Raw genomic sequence first — 24,074 nt, forward strand, 5'->3', positions numbered from 1 at the left:
TGGGGTTTCTGCATTTGGACTGATTTGGTTCACTGTCCTGCTGGAATATCCTAGTATGACACGATTTAAGATGTGATGCATCTTCAGGGCCTTAAAGCCCAAAATGTCATAGATTGTTGACCAGTTGGTGGTGGGAGTAACTAAAACCATCTTTTTTTTTAATGCCAAACACACGTTGGTTTTCCAGAAGAAAGCATATACGTAAACATCCAGAGTTTACTAAACACTACTGGAAACACTCAAAGAGATGGCATCTAATTGAAGAATTAAAGACTTGGTGACCACAAAATGCCACGCTTCTGCAAAGAACTGTCCATGATCCTTTAAGAAGTTTGTACTTTTAATTAAATGTCAAACGTTTTTATAGAAATATTAAGCTAATTACCCACAAAGTTTTACTCATATTATTAAGCTATTCATGAGCCTCTTTAAACACATCTTTACCTCATAGTCTCTGGTATATTGACATTACATTGTTTACTTCAACTGACAATATCTGGTAGTGTTCACCCCCATTAAAGTTAAGCATTTTCATGCAATTCATAATTTTCATGTTTTACCATAGCTTCATCCTGGTCAGACATGGTAACACCACGTACAGGACAACAGTAGCGTAACTTACCGTTGCGCCACTCAAGCTTTTGTCATACTAAAGCTAAATTGTAACCACTGCAACATTCTCATAAGCTAGAAAGTTTGTTTTTATTTGTGGGTTCTGAATGTTTTCATGTTGTTCATCTATCGAGCCATTAAAATACCGTACTTAAGTGTGTATGTGTGGTGTCACACAGCACTATAAGGGAAACACTTATTGATTTCTTAATGGCCCTGCTCTTTCTCTCTATTCCCTTCGCTTTTTGTTTTCAAAGACTCATCTTTGGCTGTGGGTGCCAGTCCTGATGCCAACACCACACCTCAAAAACTGCTGATCCTGGACGCCCGCTCCTACACTGCTGCAGTGGCCAACCGTGCCAAAGGAGGCGGTTGTGAGTGTGAAGGTAACCGATGGACTTCCTCTCCACAACACACACACACACACACACTCTTTTCTACTATTTTAGAACCGTGTACAGTACATTGATGTATACTGAATCATAATGGTCATATTTAGTAAAGGGATACAAGTAGAAAAAACTTGAGGAATTGATTGGATGCACCAAGCCAGCAGCCAAACCAAAAATTAAATGCCTACTGAACTGGATTTTTTATTAAGAATTGAGGCTGTAAGGCAATCATTTATATAAATGCAAGAAAATGTGTCCCAGTGTAATACACCGTACAACATGTGGTCAAAAGTATGTGGACACTGAGAGAGGTAAGTTCCAGTTGGCCACAACTGGATTGGGTGCAAGTCGATGCACTTTCTTACAGCATGATATTTAAAATTCAGATGTACTCAGGCGGCACAGTGGCTTGGTGGATAGCACTGTCTCCTCACAGCAAGAAGGTCCTGGGTTTGATCCCCAGGTGGGTGATCCGGGTCTTTTCTGAGTGGAGTTTGCATGTTCTGTCAGTGTGGGTTTCCTCCAGGAGCTCCGGTTTCCTCCCTCAGTCCAAAGACGTGCAAGTTGAATTGGAGATACTAAATTGTCCATGACTGTGTTTGACATTGAATCGATTAAAACTTGAATCGATGCACTACCTGTTCTGTGATGAATGTAGCCAAAGTGTGTAACAAAGTGCACCTTAACCTTAACATTCAGTTAATCGTTGTGTGTGTGTGTGTGTGTGTGTGTGTGTGTGTGTGTGTGTGTGTGTGTGTGTGTGTGTGTGTGTGTGTGTGTGTGTGTGTGTGTGTGCATAGAGTACTACCCCAACTGTGAGGTGATGTTTATGGGGATGGCCAACATCCACTCCATCAGGAACAGTTTCCAGTCTCTTAGAGCTGTGTGCAGTCAGATCCCTGATCCTGGCAAGTATGTATGCAAAGCTTTCACTATATTTCTTATTTATTCACCCTCGTTTTTCTGCCTTTTCTTTAAAGAACAACACAAATTGCCTGATGTTAATATTGGTTAAATCTAGATTAAAGCAATAAGCCACGAGAGGCCGTACGTTACTGTGATTTTAGCACGGGGATGACGTTTTTGGCACGACGCGAAGCGGAGTGCCTAAAACTTCTTTCCCCGTGCTAAAATCGTAACAGTAACGCACGGTCTCGAGTGGCTTATTGCTTTTATAAAACGGCGGTCAACATAAAATATAATAAATACAACAATGTTTAATCATAAATGTATTTATTGTGTATAAACGTACAATAAGCATTCTTCCGCGACGCAAGGTAATCCGATTAACAGTGTTGCTAGGCAACGTGAGGGCGAAAATAACATTAACTTTCTCTATTCAGTGGCGTATTAATATGGAATGATGTGAGGTGGTCCTAGGTGTGCGTTTATCGGGGATTTTACAACGGCTTCGAACGCGGCTCAGCCAATCAGATTTTAGGACCGGAACTATCCGTTTTATAAAAAAGCTAATTGCTTTCACTAGTCTATCTTTCAAAAAAACGGGCAGCATTTGTAAGAAGAAGGTCCTGGGTTTGATTCCCAAGTGGTGCGGTCTGGGTCCTTTCTGTTTGGAGTTTGCATGTTCTCCCCGTGTCTGTGTGGGTTTCCTTCTGGAGCTCCGGTTTCCTCCCACAGTCCAGAGACACGACAGTGAGGTGAATTGGGGATACAAAATTGTCCATGACTGTGTTTGATATTAAGACTTAAATAATTACTTAAAGTAATTACCTGTCCTGTCATGAATTTAACCATAGTGTGTACAACATGACGTTAAAATCCTAATAAATAAATCTCTCAAAAAACAAGATGATTTAAGCTTAAAGGACTAGTATTAGAGCTGTAAAAACACCTGTGCTGTATTCCAGACAAAATTTGGTGATTTATTTCCATTGGTGAGAAACTATCTCGCTTTACTACTCCTACTGGTTTGCTCGAGCACACTGTACCTGGACCGCTGAAGCCCGTCATAGAATATATTCATTTAGAGATTGTCAGTTGCTTCAAACTTCTTTATAGTAGTTAAAAGAAGTGCCAATTCACCTGCTTGAATTTAGACAGTGTTAAACATAACAAGCTGTAACAACACAATACACTCCTTATTATTTTTTCTGGGTGTGCCAGTGTTTGTAGAGGGCTCTGTCTCCTGCCGGTCATAACTGGGTCAGGCTTAAGTTATTTTAAATGTCATGGTTATATGAGACTGTTTGTCTTACTGGTCTTATAGGTTACAGTGCTGCCTGCATGCAGAATTAATCAGGGATTTCTAGGACATTTATATTATACAACTGAGTCATATTACATTTCCATGCGAAGAAACATCAGTTTGGTCTTAAACTGAATGCATATTTGCATAGTCTACTTTCTGGCTTTTAATTTAATGGCTATCTATAAGGTAAAGTAATAGCTTAGTGGTGAGGTCACTGGTCCATGCCCTTAACCCTCAATTTCTAAAGAATCTGCTAAGTGTACGATTTAATTATTCCTCTGGCTTGGGAACATTTCCACCCAACTGTGACTTGTACCAATCCTAAACATTTATCTGGTACTTTCTGTCTCCAGCTGGCTGTCTGCACTAGAGAGCACTCGTTGGCTTCAGCATCTGTCCGTCATGCTGAAGGCAGCTACTCTGGTGTCTTCTGCAGTGGAGAGAGAGGGACGTCCTGTGCTGGTTCACTGCTCAGACGGCTGGGACCGCACACCACAGATCGTGGCGCTCGCCAAAGTCCTGCTCGACCCCTATTACAGAACAATCGAGGTAAAGTCAACTCATGTCTGTTTTATGACATTTAAAGAGACAGAAAGAATAGGATTAATGTGATTCTTTATACACCGAACTACATGACTGTCTAGCATGACTGTGTAAGACATCAAAAATAGTAAAAGGACAAATGCTGCAAAAAATCTACCAATCTCAGCAATGTTTGTAACTTAACACACTGTAGATCACCAACAAAAATTTACTTCTAGTATTCCAGGAAAGGACTGTAGTATAATAATAGTAATAATGTTCATTCTAATTAACTAACCCTAACCCTAGATCCATGATCATGTTTTGGATGCTTGTTATATTATTAAGTCTGATAGTATAGAGTTTGATTCCTACCTCTGATTAAAAACTAGTATTCACATTGGTATTGATTGATTTCTCACTTTAAAATGTTTTTTTTTTCATCTCTGCAGGGTTTCCAGGTGCTGGTGGAAACAGAGTGGCTGGATTTCGGCCATAAGTTTGCAGACCGCTGTGGGCATGGCGAGAGTGTAGAAGATGTGAACGAGCAGTGCCCAGTCTTCCTGCAGTGGCTGGACTGTGTCCATCAGCTCCTAAAGCAGTTCCCTTGTCTTTTTGAGTTCACCGAGGCATTTTTAGTATGTGTCTCTCTCATATTTCATTTCATTTTTCGCATGAAATTAATAATCATTTCCTGATTCTGGTCCCTAAATTATCTTTTGCACAATTTATTTATTAAATTACCTCCTGCATAGAAATTTCCTAAGTCTTAAATTAGTTTCTTTTTAACTTAAATGCTTCATTTTTTATCTTTAGGCTGTTTTTACCTTTTATCACCTACCAGTGTTGAGTTGCTACACAGAGCCGTATTGTGTCCGGAACACCACGCCAAGCTCCGTGTGACTCCACCCAACACTTGTGCAGGTGCCTTGGGACAAGGACAGCTTACAAGCATTGAGGGAGCAATTCATTCATTTTGTTTGATGAAAGTGTATTGGAGAGTGTCATTGCACTCAAAACCTGAAACATGACACAAGTAAATCAACAAGAATTAACAAGTCTGATCTGACAGTGTTTGACATTGAACTTGAACTGATTAATCATGTGTAACCTGTAACTACCTGTCCTGTCATGAATGGAACCAAAGTAAAAAATCTTTATAATCAAACAAACACTTGCACAGGATCCCAGACCAGTCCTGAGATTGTAACCAGCCAGTTTTAACACATCACATATGGGATGGACCTGGTCCTGGGTTCGATTCGCAGGTGAAGTGGTCTGGGTCCTTTCTGTGTGGAGTTTTCGGTGCGATAGACCGCTGCAACACTGAACGCCCACCCAAGTTATATCTAGTAAAGAAATGGGAAGGTGTATTTTGTCAGGACTATAAAAACTATAACTATGGATTTTTTCTTGTTTGCAGGTCAAGCTGGTACAGCACACATACTCATGTCTCTACGGTACGTTTCTGTGCAATAACGCCCAGGAGCGAGAAGCTCGAACCGTCTACAAGCGGACATGCTCTGTCTGGTCCTTGCTGAGAGCCGGCAACAAAAACTTCCAGAATTTTCTCTACATCCCATGCCATGACATGGTAATGACCTTAAAACACATATAACACAATGTTAAACTTTTAAATGTAATTATAGCCTTAAATATTAGTATTAATGCACTGTGATAATAGTAATAATGACCTTGTTATGTGTCTCTTTCTATATTGTATTTAAACTTGGGCACCCAGGTGGCGCAGTGGGATATTCAGCTAGCCACCGAGTCTGCTGGTTGGGAAAATGAAAAAGTTGGTGGGGTCCTCAAAACGCTGTGCAAGGACCCTGGTTAGCAGACTGAGGCACCTGTGCAGAAGTGGAGGAGCCTCATGTGCGAATCCACCAAAGCACAGGCAAAAAAGAAGGGGTTGAGGGACTGCTCACACGTCGGAAGGGGTGTGGAGCAGGCAAATATACCCCCAGCAGCGGAAGACTAGTTGGCTAGGCTAAATCGGGAGAACAAGGGAGAAAATGCATAAATAAATACAAAAAAAAAAACTTCATTACATTTTATCTGAGCGGTTTTAATGCTGTTTTAGAAGCAAATAAATTGCCCAAGAGGAGGAATTTACCTTAACAATTCTAGTTTTTCTAATAGCTCATGTTAGTGCTTGATATTTGACAGACATAGCTAATTGTGAAGTACAAAATGATTATCATACACTAGGTGCAGGGCAGGAAAACCCTCAAAAACCTGGCCAGATCTCAGCGATGGTGGGCTACAGTAATAGACTGCTGTGCAATCGAGCGTCAGGAGTTATTGAAAATCAATCCCTAAATTAACACATGATCTTTTATACATGCTACAGGTCCTGCAGCCAGTGTGCCACACCCGGGCTCTGCAGTTGTGGACAGCTGTTTACCTGCCCACCTCCTCCCCGTGCACTGCAGCCGAAGACACTATGGAAATCTACCTAAGCCCTTCCTCCCAGGGAGAGGAGCTCACCTCACGCTCACTTGATAGGTTAGTATGTCTGGCTGGCAATGAGCTTTTCAGGTTTTATGAGCAGAGGCTGCCCTCTCTTGGAGAGTCTAAAGTAATTGAAGTTACAAAGGGTTGTATCCTGAATGGTAAATGTATGAAAAATATTGCTTCATATTTCAATTGAAAACTTACTGATAATTACTGAATGATCATTTAATAGAGTTGAATCTTTTTCCATAGGCTCCCTAAGACGCGTTCTATGGACAACTTGGTGTCCGCTTTTGAAAACGGTGTGGCCCTCACTCGAACCTCCAGTGACCCCAACCTCAACAAGCACTGCCAGGAGGGACGGCCCACTCTGGAGACAGTGATGGGCCAGGCCGGCAGTTATACCGACACCTCAGATGTCACCTTTGACACCAGAGTTGACAGTGAGGACCAGGACATGGAGACGTGCGAGCAAACCGCACTTTCATCTCTCAAGTCGGAACAGGGTGGCTGCATGGATGACAAAGTGGAGTTTTGTTTCACCACACAGCCATTGCCAACCTTGCCTCACCCCTTAACGTTAGACTCGGCCCTGCCGCAAACCCAAGCTCCACCGAATTTAGAGCAGGCTGTGCTTCAAATCACCAGTCCTCCCTTCCCATCTTTACCGCAGGAAGTGGTAAAGAATAGTAGGACTTCTGACACCACTCCATTGCTTAGTTCACCTGCTGATCCACTTGATAGTCCTGTCACCAATGGCACTGAGAAGTTAAAGAGCACCATCAACACACCTGACTTTTCTTCTACTGCTGCTGAGCTTTTAGAGATCAAAAAACTAAATTCACTTGTCAAGCTGGAAGATTCGACTGAGACCATCAAGGATGAGAGTGTCACTGACCTGCCTTCTGTTCAAAAAGTCATCAGTAAGGCTCAGGCTTCAATCCCAGCTGCAAATGACGATAAGTGGGCGCAAAGTGTTACGAAACTTCTACGCGCCCAAGCGGGAAGCGTCAACGGCTTGCATCGAGAGCCCCCACGGAGTCTATGTAGTCCAGTCCAGCCTGCTTGGATGTCAGCAGTAAAAAACGCCACATTATGGAATTCTTCTTCCTTTTCCTCTGCCCTGGGACCGGCATCATTCCGGCAGGGTCCTTTAGCGGCCCACTGCCTGGACGATGACGGCCTGCCTGTGGCGCTTGACGCTGTGCAGCAACGCTTACGCCAGATCGAGGCCAGCTACAAGCAGGAAGTGGAGGTGCTGCGCCGTCAGGTCAAAAAGCTGCAGATGAAGCTTGAGAGCAGGCAATGTGGCTCGCCTCCTTCAGAACCAGACATCTATGATGAGGATGATATAGTAAGTGACATTCCAGATGATGAATGGACGTTTGAGCAGTCTGTTTTGTTTCGGTCTATTATGTGACCTCTGCTGCCTTTACTTTGTTATCACAGACGTGCCTGCGTGAGTCGGATGATGGTGATGAAGAGGACTCTTTGTCGGCCCACAGCGAGGACCGCCTCAGTGAGGGCAGCTGGGATCGTGTGGAAAGGAGGGATACCGAGGTAAGCTTCTGTCAAAAGTATGTTGAAGGACAACACAGTAATGTTTTTGTTAGGTGCCAGAATGTAAACAATGAAAATATAACCTAATAAGGGGTGCTTGGGTGGCACAGTGGAAAATTATATTGGCTTAAATTACTAATGCTGGGATCCAGGGTTTGAGTGGCTATCAGCCGGTCGGGCAGCTTCATAAAGATATGGTTGGGGTTGCAGGGTGTGAGGATATTGCAACACCTTGTAAACAACCCACAAGTAGCAGCACAGTGAGCTTTCATTTCTTGTTTAATGCTATGTAAGGATTCGGGGCAGCACGGTGGCTCAGTGGGTAGCACTGTCGCCTCACAAGAAGAAGGTCCAGGGTTCGATTCCCAGGTGGAACGGTCCGGGTCCTTTCTGTGTGGAGTTTGCATGTACTCCCTGTGTCTGCATGGGTTTCCTCTGGGAGCTCTGGTGTCCTCCCACAGTCACAGGTGAATTGGAGATATAAAATAGTCTATGACTGTTTGACCCCTTTCTAATAAATTAATCGATCCAGAAGCCCCAGAACCATTGAACTGGACTAGTTTATTTTACGTGCCTAAACAATTAAAATTAGAACCGTCTCCTTCTATCACACAGGTTACCAGGTGGGTTCCAGACCACATGGCATCACATTGCTTCAGCTGTGACAGTGAGTTCTGGATTGCTAAGAGACGCCATCACTGCAGGTAAGAATTACAAAGCAAAAATGGTGTGTGGGATGTACAGGTATGAGAGTGAACTTTATGAAATTGTAAATATTTGGACTGTTAACATTATGCTACATTTGAAACAAAACCTTTATACACAGTTGGCCAGCAGTTCTCAGTTTCCATAAACAAATAATATAATTCTTGAACCATACAGCAGTGTCCTTAAAGTTATTAATGTCCCCCGAAGGATGGGTGATATGTAAGAGATACTGCCAAGCAAAGTGTACTGTTTTGAGAAAATAGAGGAGGCTGAGTCATAACACAAAACACCACAAGCCCATCCAAAGTAGTGTTTTATTTCCTTATAACAGGACAGTTTGCAGGGTATCTGTCTCATACCATGGTCACTGAAACATTTGAAAATTAAGGTTTTGTTTTGTCTCGTTTCTTATAATCTTTTTAAAATATCAAAATTTGGTGATAATGATTGATAATTGACAGAATATCTGTCATCAATAAGTCTTCACAGTTTTATATTGACATGTAAACCAAATAACAATGTGTCTGTCTTTAAAGGAATTGTGGGAACATTTTCTGTAAAGACTGCTGCCACCTGAAGCTGCCCATCCCAGATCAGCAGCTGTACGATCCAGTGCTGGTGTGCAACTCGTGCTACGACCATCTGTTGGAAAGCCGAACACGAGAACTTAGCTCGCAGCAGCTCAAAAAGCCCATCGCCACAGCCTCGAGCTGAGCTGTTAAATTAGATTCCCACTCTGTGGGCTACCAGGCCCTCTAGGTGCCCAGTGAAGCACCTGCTTATTTTGCCAGAAGCGCGATGCCCACTTGAGGAGGAAGAGGAGGACGAGAGGGATTGATGGGTCGTTGTGAGCTGGACCACTTCAAGAAAGAGGGCAAAGACTGGACTGGACTGGGCTGAGTTAGGGACTAAATAGAGTGTGTGCGTGAAGGCTTTTAATCGCAGAGAGCTGAACTAATGAACTTTTTCTTTAGTTGGGAGAGGAGCCGACAGGCAAAAACTGTCCAGCACTTGCTGGTTAACGGCATTAGACCAGCACTGGGTGCTGTGATTGCAGAATCCATGCTGTGAGACTGCTCAGTGTTTTCATTTTAAAAGCAGACGTACTTATCTATTACTGCATATAAATCTGTTCATCGTAGTATGGTCACAAAGATGTGGATATATACACATACACACACATACAGTCCTACAATACACACCATGGACAATCTCTCGCCTGCCCCTAAAACCAATGATTTAAAAGCTTCAATGTTTAAAAGGAAGTTAGAAAAGAAAAAGATGCTGCTACAGTGTTTAAAATAATTCTAATTTTTGTATCTTTATTTTGTGCACTCTAAGCTGTTGTAAATTTGAGGGAAATTCGAGACCAAACCAGGGCCAAAGGGAGAGAACGCATGGTTTGTTTACTTGCTGTGGTCTGGTCTGATGGGCTGTGTCTGTGCTGGACTTGAATGCAATGTGATGCCAGTTTGGTATGTTTTTAATGGTTAAAATTATTGCTGGAGGAGCTTGTCTCAGATCACTGTAAAGAAAAACTTCTACATGATGGAGACCACTGGGTTGTGTGCTTGTTACTGCACTTTATAAGGGCAAAAAGTTGTGCACATTATTCTGGACATTAAATGAAACTGTAGCAATGCTGTACTTCCAAACAGAAGTCCTGTTGCAATATTGTGTTTACCTAGTCCTCATGCATTTTTTCCTTGGCATATCCACTAGGGGCAAACCAGTCACCAGCTTAATCTAAAACCTACGTGAAGTTTGTGATGTTAGCTTTTTAAAACCTGGAAAATTAAATGGTTGCAATTTTACATTGCTTAACAAAAATACAGTAAATCCTGACTATGCCGGAGTCATCCGCTTGAGAATCTGTACACAAGACTAAAATCTATACCGAAAGTCTGGGAACATAAAATATATGTAATGGAATTACAGAGACACTTTTTTTTTTAAATATTAGGACGGTCATTGCATTAAAATTACCACTGCATTCATTTCCCAGCAAAACCTCCAGTGCTTCGAGCGTAAATCTATTATACGGGCTAAAGTTAGTGGATAGAATTATCCTGTATTTAGTCCATTTGGTTTTCCTCAGTGACTTAATAAAGCACATTAATTATAGTTTAACCTGCTTTACAGGTACAATAATAATAATAAAAAAAACTTCCATGACCCCCAGTCACAAATGTCATGTGACATTAAGCCACTGTTGCTTATTGGCTGGTGGCACCATGTGAGTTTTTTTCAGTAGCTTTCCCAAAATAATCACTTAATAGACTTTCATTTCAAATGACAAGCATTTTGATGTATTTTTTTTAATTATCAAATATACTTTTTGGTGCCACTTAAATACATTGTTTGGCCAATAAAGTTAGCTAGCTTCAACTGTCTGTGAGAGGCTTGTAATCCTACAGTCTGACCACATATTTAACGCACAGGTTTTCTCCCTGTTTCACTTTGCAGCTGTGTTCCCTATAATGTTAAATACTGCCACATGTTTTTATATTTGCGTGAGTTGGTGTGCACACATGGGGTGTTGCATCAAGGAGGAAAAAATAAGTTTCATTTTGATCATGTAAGCAATTTGTTTTCTGCATTCAGTTTGAAACAGTAGTCAGAATTAATGTTTGGTTTAGTGCATTGTAATAACAGGTTACACTTATCATGACAGTCCTAATAAGTGTCTCTAAAAACACAAATAAGTCTGTAGTTATAAATGGTTTGTTTATTACCCTCTTTAGACTCATTTTTTGGGATGTTGGAGGCCCTTTTGAGTTCTTTTTGCTTCATGAATGGCTTGCATTGTTTTTTCCCCTCATTAGCGTCATTTTGAAGTATTGATGTTAATAATGATTGAAAGAACAAATATGATGAACCACATAATTGACCGATGCACAGATGCTGGTACCTAGAGGACGTCCAGTGTCAACTAATGTCAATTGTTTTTCCTTTGAATTTTACCACTTTACCCAAGTTGGATTTACTACAGTCACTCCAATTCCATGTTTATTGTACAACAAGCCAGCTAGTTAATACGCTAGTTAGTATGTTGGTATCAAACCGTATAGTTCCAAGGAAAAAGTCTGCACAGAAATTGGTTTCACTACATAGTTTTTTTTCTGCCAGGGGAAGTCTGTTCTCTCAGTGTGATATACTGTATGCATTAGACACTTACTAAATCAAAATGCGAAAATAAATGGATTTTAAATATGAGGAAAAAGTAATGACTGAAAGAAAACAATAAATAGTTTTGCCCCAAGTATTGTATTTAAATTATGTTGTTTTTTTGTTTTTCAATTCAGAATCCTAGCATCACTGAACAGCATTACATACAAAAACCCTCTTTCGATTGTTCTAGCTAAGATGTTTTCTTGTTGTATATGTATTGTTTAACTGTTTCTCAAAATAGTAGTGCCATTTATTTTGTTTTGTATATTTGTGCCTTTTATTATGAAATACACTGTTTTATGTTTAAGGGTACGAATAGTTAGCAGATTATTTTCAGATGTTCTGCCATGTTTAACACGAAAGGTTTTTTGTTTTGTTTTGTGTAAATGGCAAATAATGAAGGAACATTTTGGATTTAGAAAAAAATACAAACCTCACTGTACTATAGTTATATCTGTACTAGTGACTAAATCATGTCACTTAGTAAGTTATTGTTGTAAAGAAATGCACTGGTCAAGTCAAAACTCATGGGTTGAATAAAAACATGTCAGTTAGATCTGTTTCATTTTTATTTTTAAAGCAAAATATTAAAATGCCCTGGTGGCACGGTGGCACGGTGGGTAGCGCTGTCGCCTCACAGCAAGAAGGTCCTGGGTTCGATCCCCAGGTGTGGCGGTTGGGGTCCTTTCTGTGTGGAGTTTGCATGTTCTCCTCGTGTCTGCGTGGGTTTCTGCTGGAAGCTCCGGTTTCCTCCCACAGTCCAAAGACGTGCAAGTGAGGTGAACTGAAGATACAAAATTGTCCATGACTGTGTTTGACATTGAACTTGTGAACTGATGAACTTTGTGTAACCAGTAGCTACCGTTTCTGTCATGAATGTAACCAAAGTGTAAAACATGACGTTAAAATCCTAATAAATAAATAAAATAAATGATCAGATTAAAAGCAAGATAAACAGGTACATTGACGTACATCCTGTGGTGAATGCTCTCAAAAAAGGCGGGAAGAAGAATAGACTACTGTTCGTCTAACCGTGTGTTGCCAGATTGACAAATTACCTTACTTACACGTTTAACCACATGACTGACAAAGATGATCAAAAATGTGTGTGTGTGTGTGGTTTTTTTATTATTATTATTATTTTTATCAGCGTCTGTATATGTATGCAGCCATTCTAAATCAGTGTCTGATAAATTACCAACACATGCACACCATATACTGATTAATTTATTTAATGATCAACTGAAACACATCTTATTTAACTACAAAAATATATATCATAAATCACTACTGTGGTCATTATCATGCATTAAGACTAGCTGTGTGGAAAAAGCAGTACTAGAAATACCCTCGGTAAGTAACTTACTTAAGGAATCAAGGAATAATGATTGATCATGTCGAAGAGTGGAAAAGAAAAGTCCTGAGTGACAAAATGAAATGTTTAACTTTGGCTTTACTTAAAGACGGATGCAGCGATGGTCAGGTTGATTCCATACTTAAAGTTTCGTTGGTGGTGGTTCATAAGAACAGGGTCAAGCAGCAAATACTGGGGACAACAAAGCTACAGACTAACCGAGGGTGAAAATAACTTTCCACAGACTTGTCAAAGCTGCTCAGATCTTTATTCTGGCCTGTTTTTACTGCCTCTAATACATCAGAGTTCTTACTGCTTTAAGCACTTAGAGCGGACTGTTTACTGGCTGCCCTTTATGACAGGTGCCATTGTATATAGGCAATCACTGTTACTTACTTCACCTGTTGGTGGTTTTAATTTGTTTGTTACTAAATGTGAAATGTTAAAGCACATGTTAAAATCCTTACAGACAGTAACTGGAAGCATGCTGCTGTTGAGATTATGGTGCAGCTGGCAGCTTGGATGTTTTAATATCTTCCAAATTGTACTGGTATTTAATTGGCCACTTAATTAGAACCAGTGTGAATGAGTGAGTAAGTTTATAATGCACCGTCCAGGTCATCTTTCATTTTCTTTGGGCTCAATAAAGTAACTTCTCAATCCCATTCATCCATCTACCAGTAAGGCTATTTTTTATTTATGGAATTAACAATTAGTAAAATGAATGAATTATATAAGTGTCTGCCTTTTGTGAGAAGAAATCTGTAATAAATATAATTCCACTACGAGTTTAAATCAATTAAATGTACATTTGGCAACATTAGCCTTGTTGAGATTTTAATGGTTAGGGTTTCTGGAGTAGACATTTTGAGTTTGTACTGCGAGATACTTTAAGGATTTTATTGCGCTTACTTGGCAACCCTGATTCAACGGTTTGTGAGGACCGTAGTTTAAAAAAAAGCATTCTGTCAAGACAATTTGTTGTTTGTTGGCTTTTTTCTTACAAAACATTACAAAATGAAGAGTCTGGTTTTGTGTTTTATTCTGATTGTAGTTTTTACAACATGTTCTAGTGAAGGTAAGTTTGTTTTATCAATATTCAGCAACTCGGTCCCTGAGGTAAAATTAACCTGAGTCGAACTAGCTAGCTCGCTTTTTATGGTCGTATCCCAAATCGCTTACTAACACGGCAAGTTCACACTGCCAGATTTAGTGCACAATTACTTATTTTATAGTGCTATTTTGACTTCTTTTTGAGATATTCACATTTAAAAGTCGAAATATTCCCATTAAAATACACTGACTGGAATTTAGAGTTAAAATTTCAACCGTCACTTTTTACTCAGACAGCGCGCGCTGAATTTAGTCAGATAAACTCATACCTTAGTAACGTCCTGGTAACCACTTCTATTGCCACATCAACCTGTTAGAACACCAAGGCATTGTAATTCTTTAATGTATTAACTTATTTTTCATCGGTGATGTAATTACATACATTTCAATTAAATTATATTCCACTTTTAAAAATATGTACAGCAAGAATGGCCTGGGTTTGATTTCAGTATGGATTTTGCATGTTCTCCCTCTGTCTGCGTTTATCTGGGTGCTCCTGTTTCCTCCCACAAGTCCAAAGACATGCAATCAGGCCAATTAAAGCTACTAGAAATTGCCCTGAATAAACTGCATATGAATAATTTGGTGCTAATGTACTTCAGCAGGACAGATTTAGTTTTTAGGCTGTTCATATTACATTATAATTACGTTCATATTATTTTAATGTGTTTTAGTGTATCTGGCATTAGTCTGAATTCAAAAATACATGTTTAAATATTTAGCATTTTTTGTGATTTGTTACCATTTGACCATTTGTATTAAAATACATTTCCTTTAAGTTTTAGCCAAGCAGCCCTTACAAAGCAGGGGGTGTAAATAAATGCATGCTGATTGATGCATGTTTTTATGCATAACCTTATTTTTGCTTACATAAATAGTAATTATAGAACCACTAAAGAACACTGGCTTAATATTGTTTTCCTAAATACATTCCCTCCTTTTAACATGTTTTATTTGTTTTCCTCTAATAAATAAACGTGGGGGTTGTTTTTACTGATTCCTAATTTAAAAAACGCAAGCTGGTATGTCATAAGCTAACACCTCTTCTTCACCCAAAAGTAATATAAAAAACCTACAAATTACACCAACGTGAAAAAATTGTATTAATTTCTCAGTCACTATGATTGTTTATATGTTCATGCAGATTGGTGCTACGAGTCTCAACTGATCCCTGATGCAACATGCAAAGGTAATAAATAATAAGTAGGCATTACATTTAAAATATAGTAAATTGATGGTTTGTTTATTGAAGTTTGTAATCACTTTGTTATATAGTACAGTATTGATTAAAAAAACCTTAATTAATTAAACATTAATGAGGTTTTTTTTTTTTTTTTTACTGATTAACAAACAATGTATGTCCAAATTGTACATCCAAATACAGTGGCAATATTTTGGAATTGATTCAAACTTCTTTTGATTTGCTAAGTTTATTACCGCCTGAATGAGCTTGGAATTTAAAATAATGTTAACTGTAAAATTTACACAATTCAAAATGTTAAATTCAGCAGATAAACAGAATTACACACTTAAATGTGAATGTTTTAAACATGCATCAGTAATCTAAGCTATTTTTTAAATGTCATGACTGGAGGGCCGGCGACTTGGACAGAGGTAGACCCTTTGTGTGATGGTAAGGGACAGTCTCCCATTAATATAGTGACCAAGAAAGCCAAGAGAAGTTACAGTCTCACGTCATTCAAATTCACTGGCTACAAGGAGGCCTTCACCAGCATGTTAAAGAATACTGGTCAAACTGGTAAGACTGAACTTTTATTTGCAATTCCTCTACTTTGGTTACTTATTAGTATTTGTACTAAATATGTAATAAACCAACATGTTCTGTCACCATGGGCATTATTTTTTCATAAGTTTTTCATTTATTTTAGATTCTTGCAGCAGCTTGATTACTTTCAGCTCAGATTATTTAAGGTTGTTTCCATGCAAATGTACTTTGATCTGTCCAAAAGAAATGAACTGAGTTCAAGAATCTCTTGTGTAGAAAGATCTATGTAATTGACCTTTTTGATCTGGCTTCTTTATTTTTTTTTTTAAATAATTATTGATAATAATTTATTACAGTTGGTCTGTAATAATTCTGTGTGCTTATATAAAAAGATGAATTAGCCAACGTCTAAGGAGCTCTGTACAGATATAAGAAAGTGAAGCTTAGTTTTCTGGAATGTTACTTGAAGCCATTGTAAAGAAACTTTAGACCCCAGGATCATCTGTATGATGGTTTTATAAGAACAAAATATGTAGAACATTGATCTATTTGTCAGTGTCAGAAAAAAACCTAGACTATCATCTTATTCTTAGTGGAAATTTGTCAATGTCCATAATAAAGTAAACTTTACAATGCCATGGGCTTAAAGATGCAGTGTCATGCCAGAAGGAAGCACCTGCTCAAAAAAGACTCCTTAAAGCTCGACTGAACTTTCATGGACAAAGAAAAAACCTTCCGGAAGAAAGTTCTGTAGTCAGATGAAACAAACGCAAAGTTATTTGGCAACAATGACCAGAAGTATTTTTGAAGGTTAAATGGTGAGACATTTTAATTCAACAACACTGTCCAGTCATGCAGGGTGGTTGCAGTGTTATATCTGGGTCTGTTTTGCTTCTGCTGGTACTGGTACATAATGACAGTTTTTACAGTTACTGTATTTTGGACACGATGTCTGAATGTAACATAAGCCTTTTGAAATTGTCTTTTTAAAGTCCTTACCTTATATGTGGGCATTGCTGAAAAGTCAAGTTTGTATGATTACAACACTGCACACCTGTATTTGTTTTTTTATGTGTCTGTTGGGTTGTTTCTTACCTAACTGACTGAGGCCCTTCCTGTCCGGATGTCCATCTTGACTGGGCAAGGTTGTGCCAAGCTTCTTTCATTCACTGTGGTTCTGGAAACACTCAAACCATTAGATATTGTTTTAGGTCCTTGCCTAGGTCTTTGACTTGCCGCAGTTTGAGACCCATAGACAGTTCCTTGGACTGTGTTGCAGGCATGAAATTCAAAATATGTTTACCAATACAATTAAGTTAATCAGCCTCTATTTCAGTTAAAAAACGTTTAAGATTACGTCACAGATTTTTGTTTTTATTGCATTTTACAATTATAGATGGGCTTTGTATTTATTTATTTTAAAATAAATGTAAAAATGAAACGAATGTCTTTGTTATTTGCAGTCGTAGTGACCATACCTGAGGGGGCCACAGTGAGTGGTGGAAATCTTACTCAGACCTACAAGGCCATCTCAGTAGAGTTTCACTGGGGCAAAAATGGCACCTCTGGGTCTGAACACACCATTGATGGAGAAAAGTACCCAATGGAGGTATAGTGAATTTATTTTAAAATTTGTATATATATATATATATATATATATATATATATATATATATATATATATATATATATATACATATATACATATATATATATAACAGACAACACTATCAAAAGTATTTGTGAAAAATAGTGAGTGATGGTATATTATTTTTAGTTTTTTACCAAATTTTACCCTCTGCCAGATGCACATTCAACATATCAAAAATTCATACGTTGGACTAGAAGATGCCCTGCCAGACCAAAGCGGAGTTGCAATGCTTTCATTCTTCTTTGTGGTTTGTTGTTTTTCCTTCTTTCTAATTTTGAGCAGGTGAAAAGAATTTACAGTTAGTGCATGCAATGATGAGCCAAAAATGTACAAACCCCATTTTCAAAAATGTTTAGACATTTTGTAAAGATGCCAAATTTGTAAACATTTTGTAAAGTTGTAAAATGTTCTATTTTCTCAAATATTTTATTGTTTATAAACTAATACAATGAAGTGAGATTTCTTGAATTGTGTTGTAATTTTTGGTTACAGGAGTCAGCCATTCCAAATAAGCAGTACAGCACATTCATTGAAGCTCTGAAAAATGTGCAGGAAGCAAGTAAGAACTATCTTATTTATTTATTTCTTCTTCTTCTTTTTATTTAAACCAAAAAGCCAAAAACTCCTGGCTGTATTGTGCATGATTACGAAATTAAGATGTTTAATTTCTGAAATGAGCAGACATACACACTTAACTATGAACAGACATAACACCATAGAACTAAAATACATTTAGGGATACACTGAGTACTGCAGGAGCATAAACATTTACACATATTTGTGTAATAGGTGTGATTTCAACCTGTCTACAACAGTGAGCAGACTAGATCATTTATATCTGTCCCCACAATGATGTTGAATATGTAACTGTAATCCAGGGTTCTGATGGACACACTTAAGGCCATTTTATACGTGCACATTTCCTACCAGTTTACCCTGTGTGAGAGAAATACCGAAGCTAGTTATTTAATATATTAACACAGTAAAGTGGTAACCGGAGGAAATCGGCTATTAATATGTTGGACACTTTATTGTTTCGACATATGGTTTATAAGTTGTAAATGTACCAAATAAAGAGAAAAAAGAAAAAAATACACATTCATTAGGATTTCTATATATATATTTTTTTTTTCCATTGCTTTTAGAGGCAATAATACTAATAGTTTCTATTTAGTTTTTGTTTTTGATCTATATTATTTATTTATTTATATTGTACAAACTCCATTTTTGGTGAAGTTGTGTCTTTTTGTAAAATGCAACGTCCCAAATTTTATCTTGTTTTATTTTGAGTTTTTACTAAATATAATAACTGTGGTGTTATTAATTTATTTGTGCTTCTTTCTTCTGTATAAAGGCACAGAGACAGAATTTAATGTCTCCCTAGACAGTCTCATTCTACCTATGAATCAGCTGAGTTCCTACTATCGTTATGAAGGCTCATTAACCGCCCCCAGCTGCAATGAGGCGGTGGTCTGGACTGTGTTCAAGCATCCTATTCCACTCAGCCACGACCAGGTACTACTAATGCTGCTTTCAAATGATCAGCATTTTGAAGTTTGCTCGTTGCAAGGCTGGGTACATTTTAGGCCTGAATGATTTCGACCCAAAACATGTTTTTAATCAAATTGCTTGATATCCCAATAACAGTGTTAAATAAAATATTTATTAAACTCGAATCTCAGCTCTGCTTTCGGCAGGCCTGACAGCTATACGGACAATTCATTGATTCTGTTATACATTTCTTGCCTCTTTCTTTTTCTGTGATCTTGTACAGCTTGCAGAATTCTTCAACCTGAAGTTCAGTGATGGTGAACCAATGGTGAATACATTTAGACCAGTGCAACCTGGTAACGGCCGTACTGTGTATCATTCCGGCAGTGCTGTAGTTGTGGCCAGCTTTACTCTGGTGTGTGTGAGTACAGCTCTAGGTCTTTTCCTGCACATCTAGAGAAAAATGAAGAAGTCGGCATGAACGCAGACAAGTGTTTTAAACATACAGACAGAAACATATCTAAGTACAGGGTTTTTATCTTTAACAATTCCAAAATAGTTGGATCTCTACAAATCTAGCATGTTAGCTTTTTAGTAAATCTATATCCCATATAACCTATATTCTAGTTAAGAGATGTTTGTTTATTTTAATTGGATGTATTACCACACTGTTCTGATCTTTTTGTTATAGTAATCTAAATGTCCAGGACCACTTTTAAGCCTAATTTGTTATTACGAACTAAAAAAAACAAATATGTAGACAAATGTTCTGTGATTTTAGTTGTTTGGTGATTTTCTGTTTTTCAGTGTTCGGATATTTTAATGTTTATTAATGTGTTCTGTTCTTTGTCATGGTTATTCCTTAAAAGCTTTGGTTCAAGCAGACTGCACATAAAATGTTAATGCTCAAACAGAAATAAATGACTGTTTTTGTTCATTATGCTGTAGTGGGAGTTCACTTCATAAAAGAAAGCTGTTAATAAATGACATGTACAGGACATGGATGGGATCATTGATCCTGAATGGCCAAAACTGTTATGGTCACCATAAGGTTCTTGAGCTTAAGTGTTTCAGCCTCACTTCTTGCTTAACGGTGCAACAGTTGCAACAGGCTGTTTCCTGTTCTCCTCGTGCACAAAGTGACAAGTTTGGTGTGAAGTCCAGTTGTTAAAACAGAAAAGGCTGACTTGTTTTACATCATTTACATCATACAATGTGACATAGAACAGCCACAACAGAAGTAGTAAATTGGTCTAATGATGAAGCAGAAATTAAGCCATTTTGGATGCATTTTCTGTGCTTTACTAAAAGGTATAATAGATTTTTGACTCCTTGTCATGTCTAAACCTGGGATCAGGTTTAAGAAAATCAGAACTTCATTTGCAACTAGGTCCCTGCCCTAGCATTTAAGCTGCTGTGTTGTAGTATTGATGTATTGTGAATGGAAATTTTATATTTTATTAGTTATTTGCATCAAACTTATACGTTTCTGCTTTCTTAGTTCAATTAGCAGAGGTAGAAGAGACTTTTGGAAGGTTACTTAGGGGCAGAGATATGTTGACCTTGGCATGGGCTTCTTGCTTCCGTGGGAATGCATGGGTGTCGGGACTGTTTGTGCGGGGGTGCACGCAGGGTTTTGATACAGGTGCATTCTTGTGGAAGTGCGCCATGTTTTCTAACAAACTGACTATTCTTGTAGGATGATAAGCAAGTTTGGTGTGGAAAGTTGACCTTGAGTTGGGTCGCTGAGAAGAGTTAGCCTGAAGGGGCAGTAAAGCGGGGTATAAATACTGCGATACTACAGATGGAATACGCCTCTCTCCTCTGTAAAGCTGTGTGAGCGTTTGCATTGAGATTGGCCCTCAGCTGAGTAATAAATTGATTATTTGCTTTTATCACTATCCCGGTTGTCTGTGTCAATCTTTAAGGGTTATTTTGAATTCCCACAACATGTATACTAGTGTAAAAAGACAAATGGGCAAAACCAGTACAGAATATATGAAATACTACGACATGGTTATGCATTGTTATGCACAACAGTACACCTCCAACTACTTTTAACTCGCTATAGAAAAAGTAATCACTATTAAACAATTCAGCTATTTTTATCATCAAAGTTGATAAGGTTGTTGCTGGCCTACCTTTATCAGAGTTGTGAGTTGCAGGTAGAGTTAAGATCCAAAATGTCAGTCAAAGACTTGCTGCTGTTTTGTTTTGCCCGAGTTGCTACAAGATCAAATCTCCAGGATTGGCGAGGAAATTCACCATTCTTTTGTTGTGCCAATACAAGATTTTTACATGTAGACCAGTACAACCTGGTAACGGTCGTGTATCATTCCGGCAGTGCTGTAGTAACGGCTAGCTTTACTCTGGTGTGTGTGAGTACAGCTCTAGGTCTTTTCCTGCACATCTAGAGAAAAACTAAGAAGTCGACATGAACGCAGACAAGTGTTTTAAACATACAGAGAGAAACATATCTAAGTACAGGGTTTTTATCTTTAACAATTCCAAAATAGTTGGATCTCTACAAATCTAGCCTTTCATTAAAACTATATCATATATACCCTATATCCTAGTTAAGAGATGTTCTATTTGTTGTTTTAACCTAAATGTTTTGGACCACTTTTAAGCCTAATTTGTTATGATGAACTAAAAATACAAATATGTAGACAAATGTTTTATTATATAATGTTTACTTTACAAATATTTTTATTTATCCAAAATGTCAGTCAAAGACTTACTGCTGTTTTGTTTCACCTGAGTTGCTACAAGATCAAATCTCCAGGACTGACCAGGAAATTCACCATTCTTTTGTTGTGCCAATAATAGAAAAAAATAGGAACCAACTGGAGCGTGTTCTTTTCAAGACAAAGGAAAGGAATGTTTAGTAAGGGAGGACGATAAGGAGCGGCATTTTCAGTCTGACTGATTAACTGAAATACAGCAGTGATTATTATGCAAGCTGTCTGTTGATGTAAACAACGCAAATGAAAAACACTAAGTCTGCTTGTCCTGGTCACCTACTTTTTGAGGTCGGTGTACATAACTGCCTGCATGGGTGCACTGCAGAAAGTATAGGCTACACGGCTCCAGGGTCCTGAAAACCTGGGATCTAAATCTAAACACAAATTATTTTGTACCCAACCAAGAAAACAATTGATATTGTTTTCTGACCAGACACTGTTTGTTAAGTGACCAGATTGGATAATGAAATTTCAATCAGCACCTTGGACTTGGATGTTCTCATTAAGTGGAGACAGGAATTTCCCCATTTGTGTCCAGAAAGTTCATGGTCAGTGTCTGTCTATGAATAGATTGTACAAGTTGGACTTTGAGTATTTAGAGGCATATTTAACATCTAACATTACTGGACTTCAGCATTACTGGCTGTTCAAGTTGACATGGAACCAGCGTTTTCTGATACTTAAAATAGGTGCAATATTATTACCGAATTTACATAAATGTAATAAAGCTATTTGGATTGTAGCCCAGTAATCGGGAGAACATTTCCAACTGGATTTATTTATTTATTAGGTGCTTGTAAACGCACTTTGTGAACAGCACAGGTAAAGTCTCGATTTCATTTACAACTGTTGTAATTTCTACAGTTGACCAACAGATGTCAGCCAAGCCACGTCGGACTAAAACTACAATCAGAATCTCTTGATCCCTTAAACGCCCATCAGCCTACAGCCTTTACTTTTGTCCTGCTTTATGAATTTTGCCACTTGTTTTTACTTTGTTTGTTTTCCCCAGTTATTTATTCAGAATTAGAAAGCAGTGGTACCTGCTTTGGTAATAGACGTGCCACCTGAGCACCCTGGTAAGAGACATTTTTACATGTTGTATGTAATACTGGGCTGGACTCACAAATACAGAAGGGGCATGGCATTGTGAGAATCCTTCCATTGGGGGAACCCATATCAGTGCAAACTTAATTCCAGATAAATAGGAGGGTAAAAATAGGCCAAATCAAACATACGATCAGATTATTGTCCGCTGTGGCGACCTCCAAAAGGAGAAGTGTGGGCCACACTTATATGTGTCAAGACAATATAATCAAAATGTATTTTCTATTTTATTTGACTTATTTACAATTTAAAAGCTTAGTCACTAGTAACCTATGTCCTAAGACCTACTTGGCAGTCATCATGCAATAATACTATTACTTTTGATAAATAGACATTGTTGACATTAATAACAGGCTAGTGGATACAGTAAGCATCCGTGTAAGGGTAAGGAGACAAATGATAAAGAGAAAGTACATGCTTAAATTGTCAAACAATATTCAATCAGCATTAAACAGGTAAAAAAAAGTACTGTTTAGTGAAGTTTTCACTTTTCTGCAGTTAATTTCCCTGCAGACTCTTTAGGACCCCTGTATATTCAGGTTGGTGTAATAAGCAACACTAGTCTTTTAGTTGCACATTTGGTAATAATGAGGATGTTTTTAGAGCTTAATATACATTAAACTTCAGAATAAATGTCAAACAAAAATGTATAACAGACCTTTAATTTTAATTTATTTAATACAAATATATTCAAATATATATATATTTTTATCCAAGTATGGGTTGCTATACGTTTATAAGTTATTTTTGGATTTTAACTGCTGGTGGGGCAGCATCCGTTAACGAACAAAATGCCCTTGGGAGGAAACCGGAGCTCTCAGAGGAAACCCACACGGATATGGGGAGAACATGCAAACTCCACATCCACAATGATCCCAGACCACTCTATCTGGGAATCAAATACAGGACCTTATTGCAGTGAGGCAACAATGCCACCCATCAAGTGAGATGTTTAATGAGAAGTAGTCTGTGTAACTGGATTAAACGCCTACTGAAGATAATCAGAGGGCTGGAAATGAAACTGCTTTTTAAGTTCCTGAAAGGTCATACTGACTATTATTATGCTTATTAAGCATATCTATATTTAGAAATATTCTGTTGTGTAATGAGCACTTGATGAAGGTCAGTGAATCTTATTATTACAAAAACATGACATTGCGTGGAGTATCATTATAAACAGTTTAGACCAAAAGGGAGAGATCAAGGAAGGATGTTTGAATAATAGCACCCAGCAGGATGTTCTAATGCAGTAAC

At 38.2% G+C, this 24,074-nt stretch overlaps 2 protein-coding genes and 1 long non-coding RNA gene across 4 annotated transcripts in view; 2 read left to right on the top strand and 1 right to left on the bottom strand.

The window, feature by feature from the left end:
- The window catches only part of mtmr4 (myotubularin related protein 4), a 58,064-nt gene extending 45,876 nt beyond the window's left edge, over nucleotides 1-12,188 (top strand). For both annotated transcript variants that reach the window (XM_062989115.1, XM_062989116.1), the window contains 10 exons: nucleotides 870-998; nucleotides 1,805-1,916; nucleotides 3,567-3,762; nucleotides 4,188-4,373; nucleotides 5,159-5,329; nucleotides 6,092-6,246; nucleotides 6,448-7,549; nucleotides 7,645-7,755; nucleotides 8,371-8,459; nucleotides 9,000-12,188. In XM_062989115.1, coding sequence (XP_062845185.1) covers nucleotides 870-998; nucleotides 1,805-1,916; nucleotides 3,567-3,762; nucleotides 4,188-4,373; nucleotides 5,159-5,329; nucleotides 6,092-6,246; nucleotides 6,448-7,549; nucleotides 7,645-7,755; nucleotides 8,371-8,459; nucleotides 9,000-9,177 — 2,429 coding nt within the window. In that variant the 3' untranslated portion in view covers nucleotides 9,178-12,188. The remainder of the gene's footprint in view (nucleotides 1-869; nucleotides 999-1,804; nucleotides 1,917-3,566; nucleotides 3,763-4,187; nucleotides 4,374-5,158; nucleotides 5,330-6,091; nucleotides 6,247-6,447; nucleotides 7,550-7,644; nucleotides 7,756-8,370; nucleotides 8,460-8,999) is intronic.
- LOC134303648 (uncharacterized) lies at nucleotides 12,186-17,157 on the bottom strand. Its single transcript, XR_010007683.1, has 2 exons — nucleotides 16,923-17,157; nucleotides 12,186-12,418 (listed from the first exon to the last, which is right to left on the bottom strand). It is a non-coding gene; the product is annotated as an uncharacterized LOC134303648 (long non-coding RNA).
- Nucleotides 13,937-19,909, top strand: LOC134303647 (carbonic anhydrase 4-like). The gene is made up of 8 exons (XM_062989117.1): nucleotides 13,937-14,066; nucleotides 15,246-15,290; nucleotides 15,696-15,860; nucleotides 17,291-17,436; nucleotides 17,633-17,725; nucleotides 17,971-18,037; nucleotides 18,833-18,993; nucleotides 19,253-19,909. The coding sequence occupies exons 1-8, from the start codon at nucleotides 14,006-14,008 to the stop codon at nucleotides 19,424-19,426; spliced, it is 912 nt and encodes a 303-aa protein (XP_062845187.1). The 5' UTR covers nucleotides 13,937-14,005; the 3' UTR covers nucleotides 19,427-19,909.
- The last annotated feature ends 4,165 nt before the right edge of the window (nucleotides 19,910-24,074 follow it).

This window comes from Trichomycterus rosablanca, chromosome 26 (genome assembly GCF_030014385.1).
Source record: "Trichomycterus rosablanca isolate fTriRos1 chromosome 26, fTriRos1.hap1, whole genome shotgun sequence".
NCBI classification, from domain to species: Eukaryota; Metazoa; Chordata; class Actinopteri; order Siluriformes; family Trichomycteridae; genus Trichomycterus; species Trichomycterus rosablanca.

Excerpts from the sequence above, each read along its gene's own strand:
- LOC134303647 (XM_062989117.1), top strand. The coding sequence starts at position 14,006 with ATGAAGAGTCTGGTTTTGTGTTTTATTCTGATTGTAGTTTTTACAACA. Across the intron at positions 17,437-17,632 it reads GAGAAAAGTACCCAATGGAG|ATGCACATTCAACATATCAA; the intron begins GTATAGTGAATT and ends ACCCTCTGCCAG. Across the intron at positions 18,994-19,252 it reads TTCCACTCAGCCACGACCAG|CTTGCAGAATTCTTCAACCT; the intron begins GTACTACTAATG and ends GATCTTGTACAG.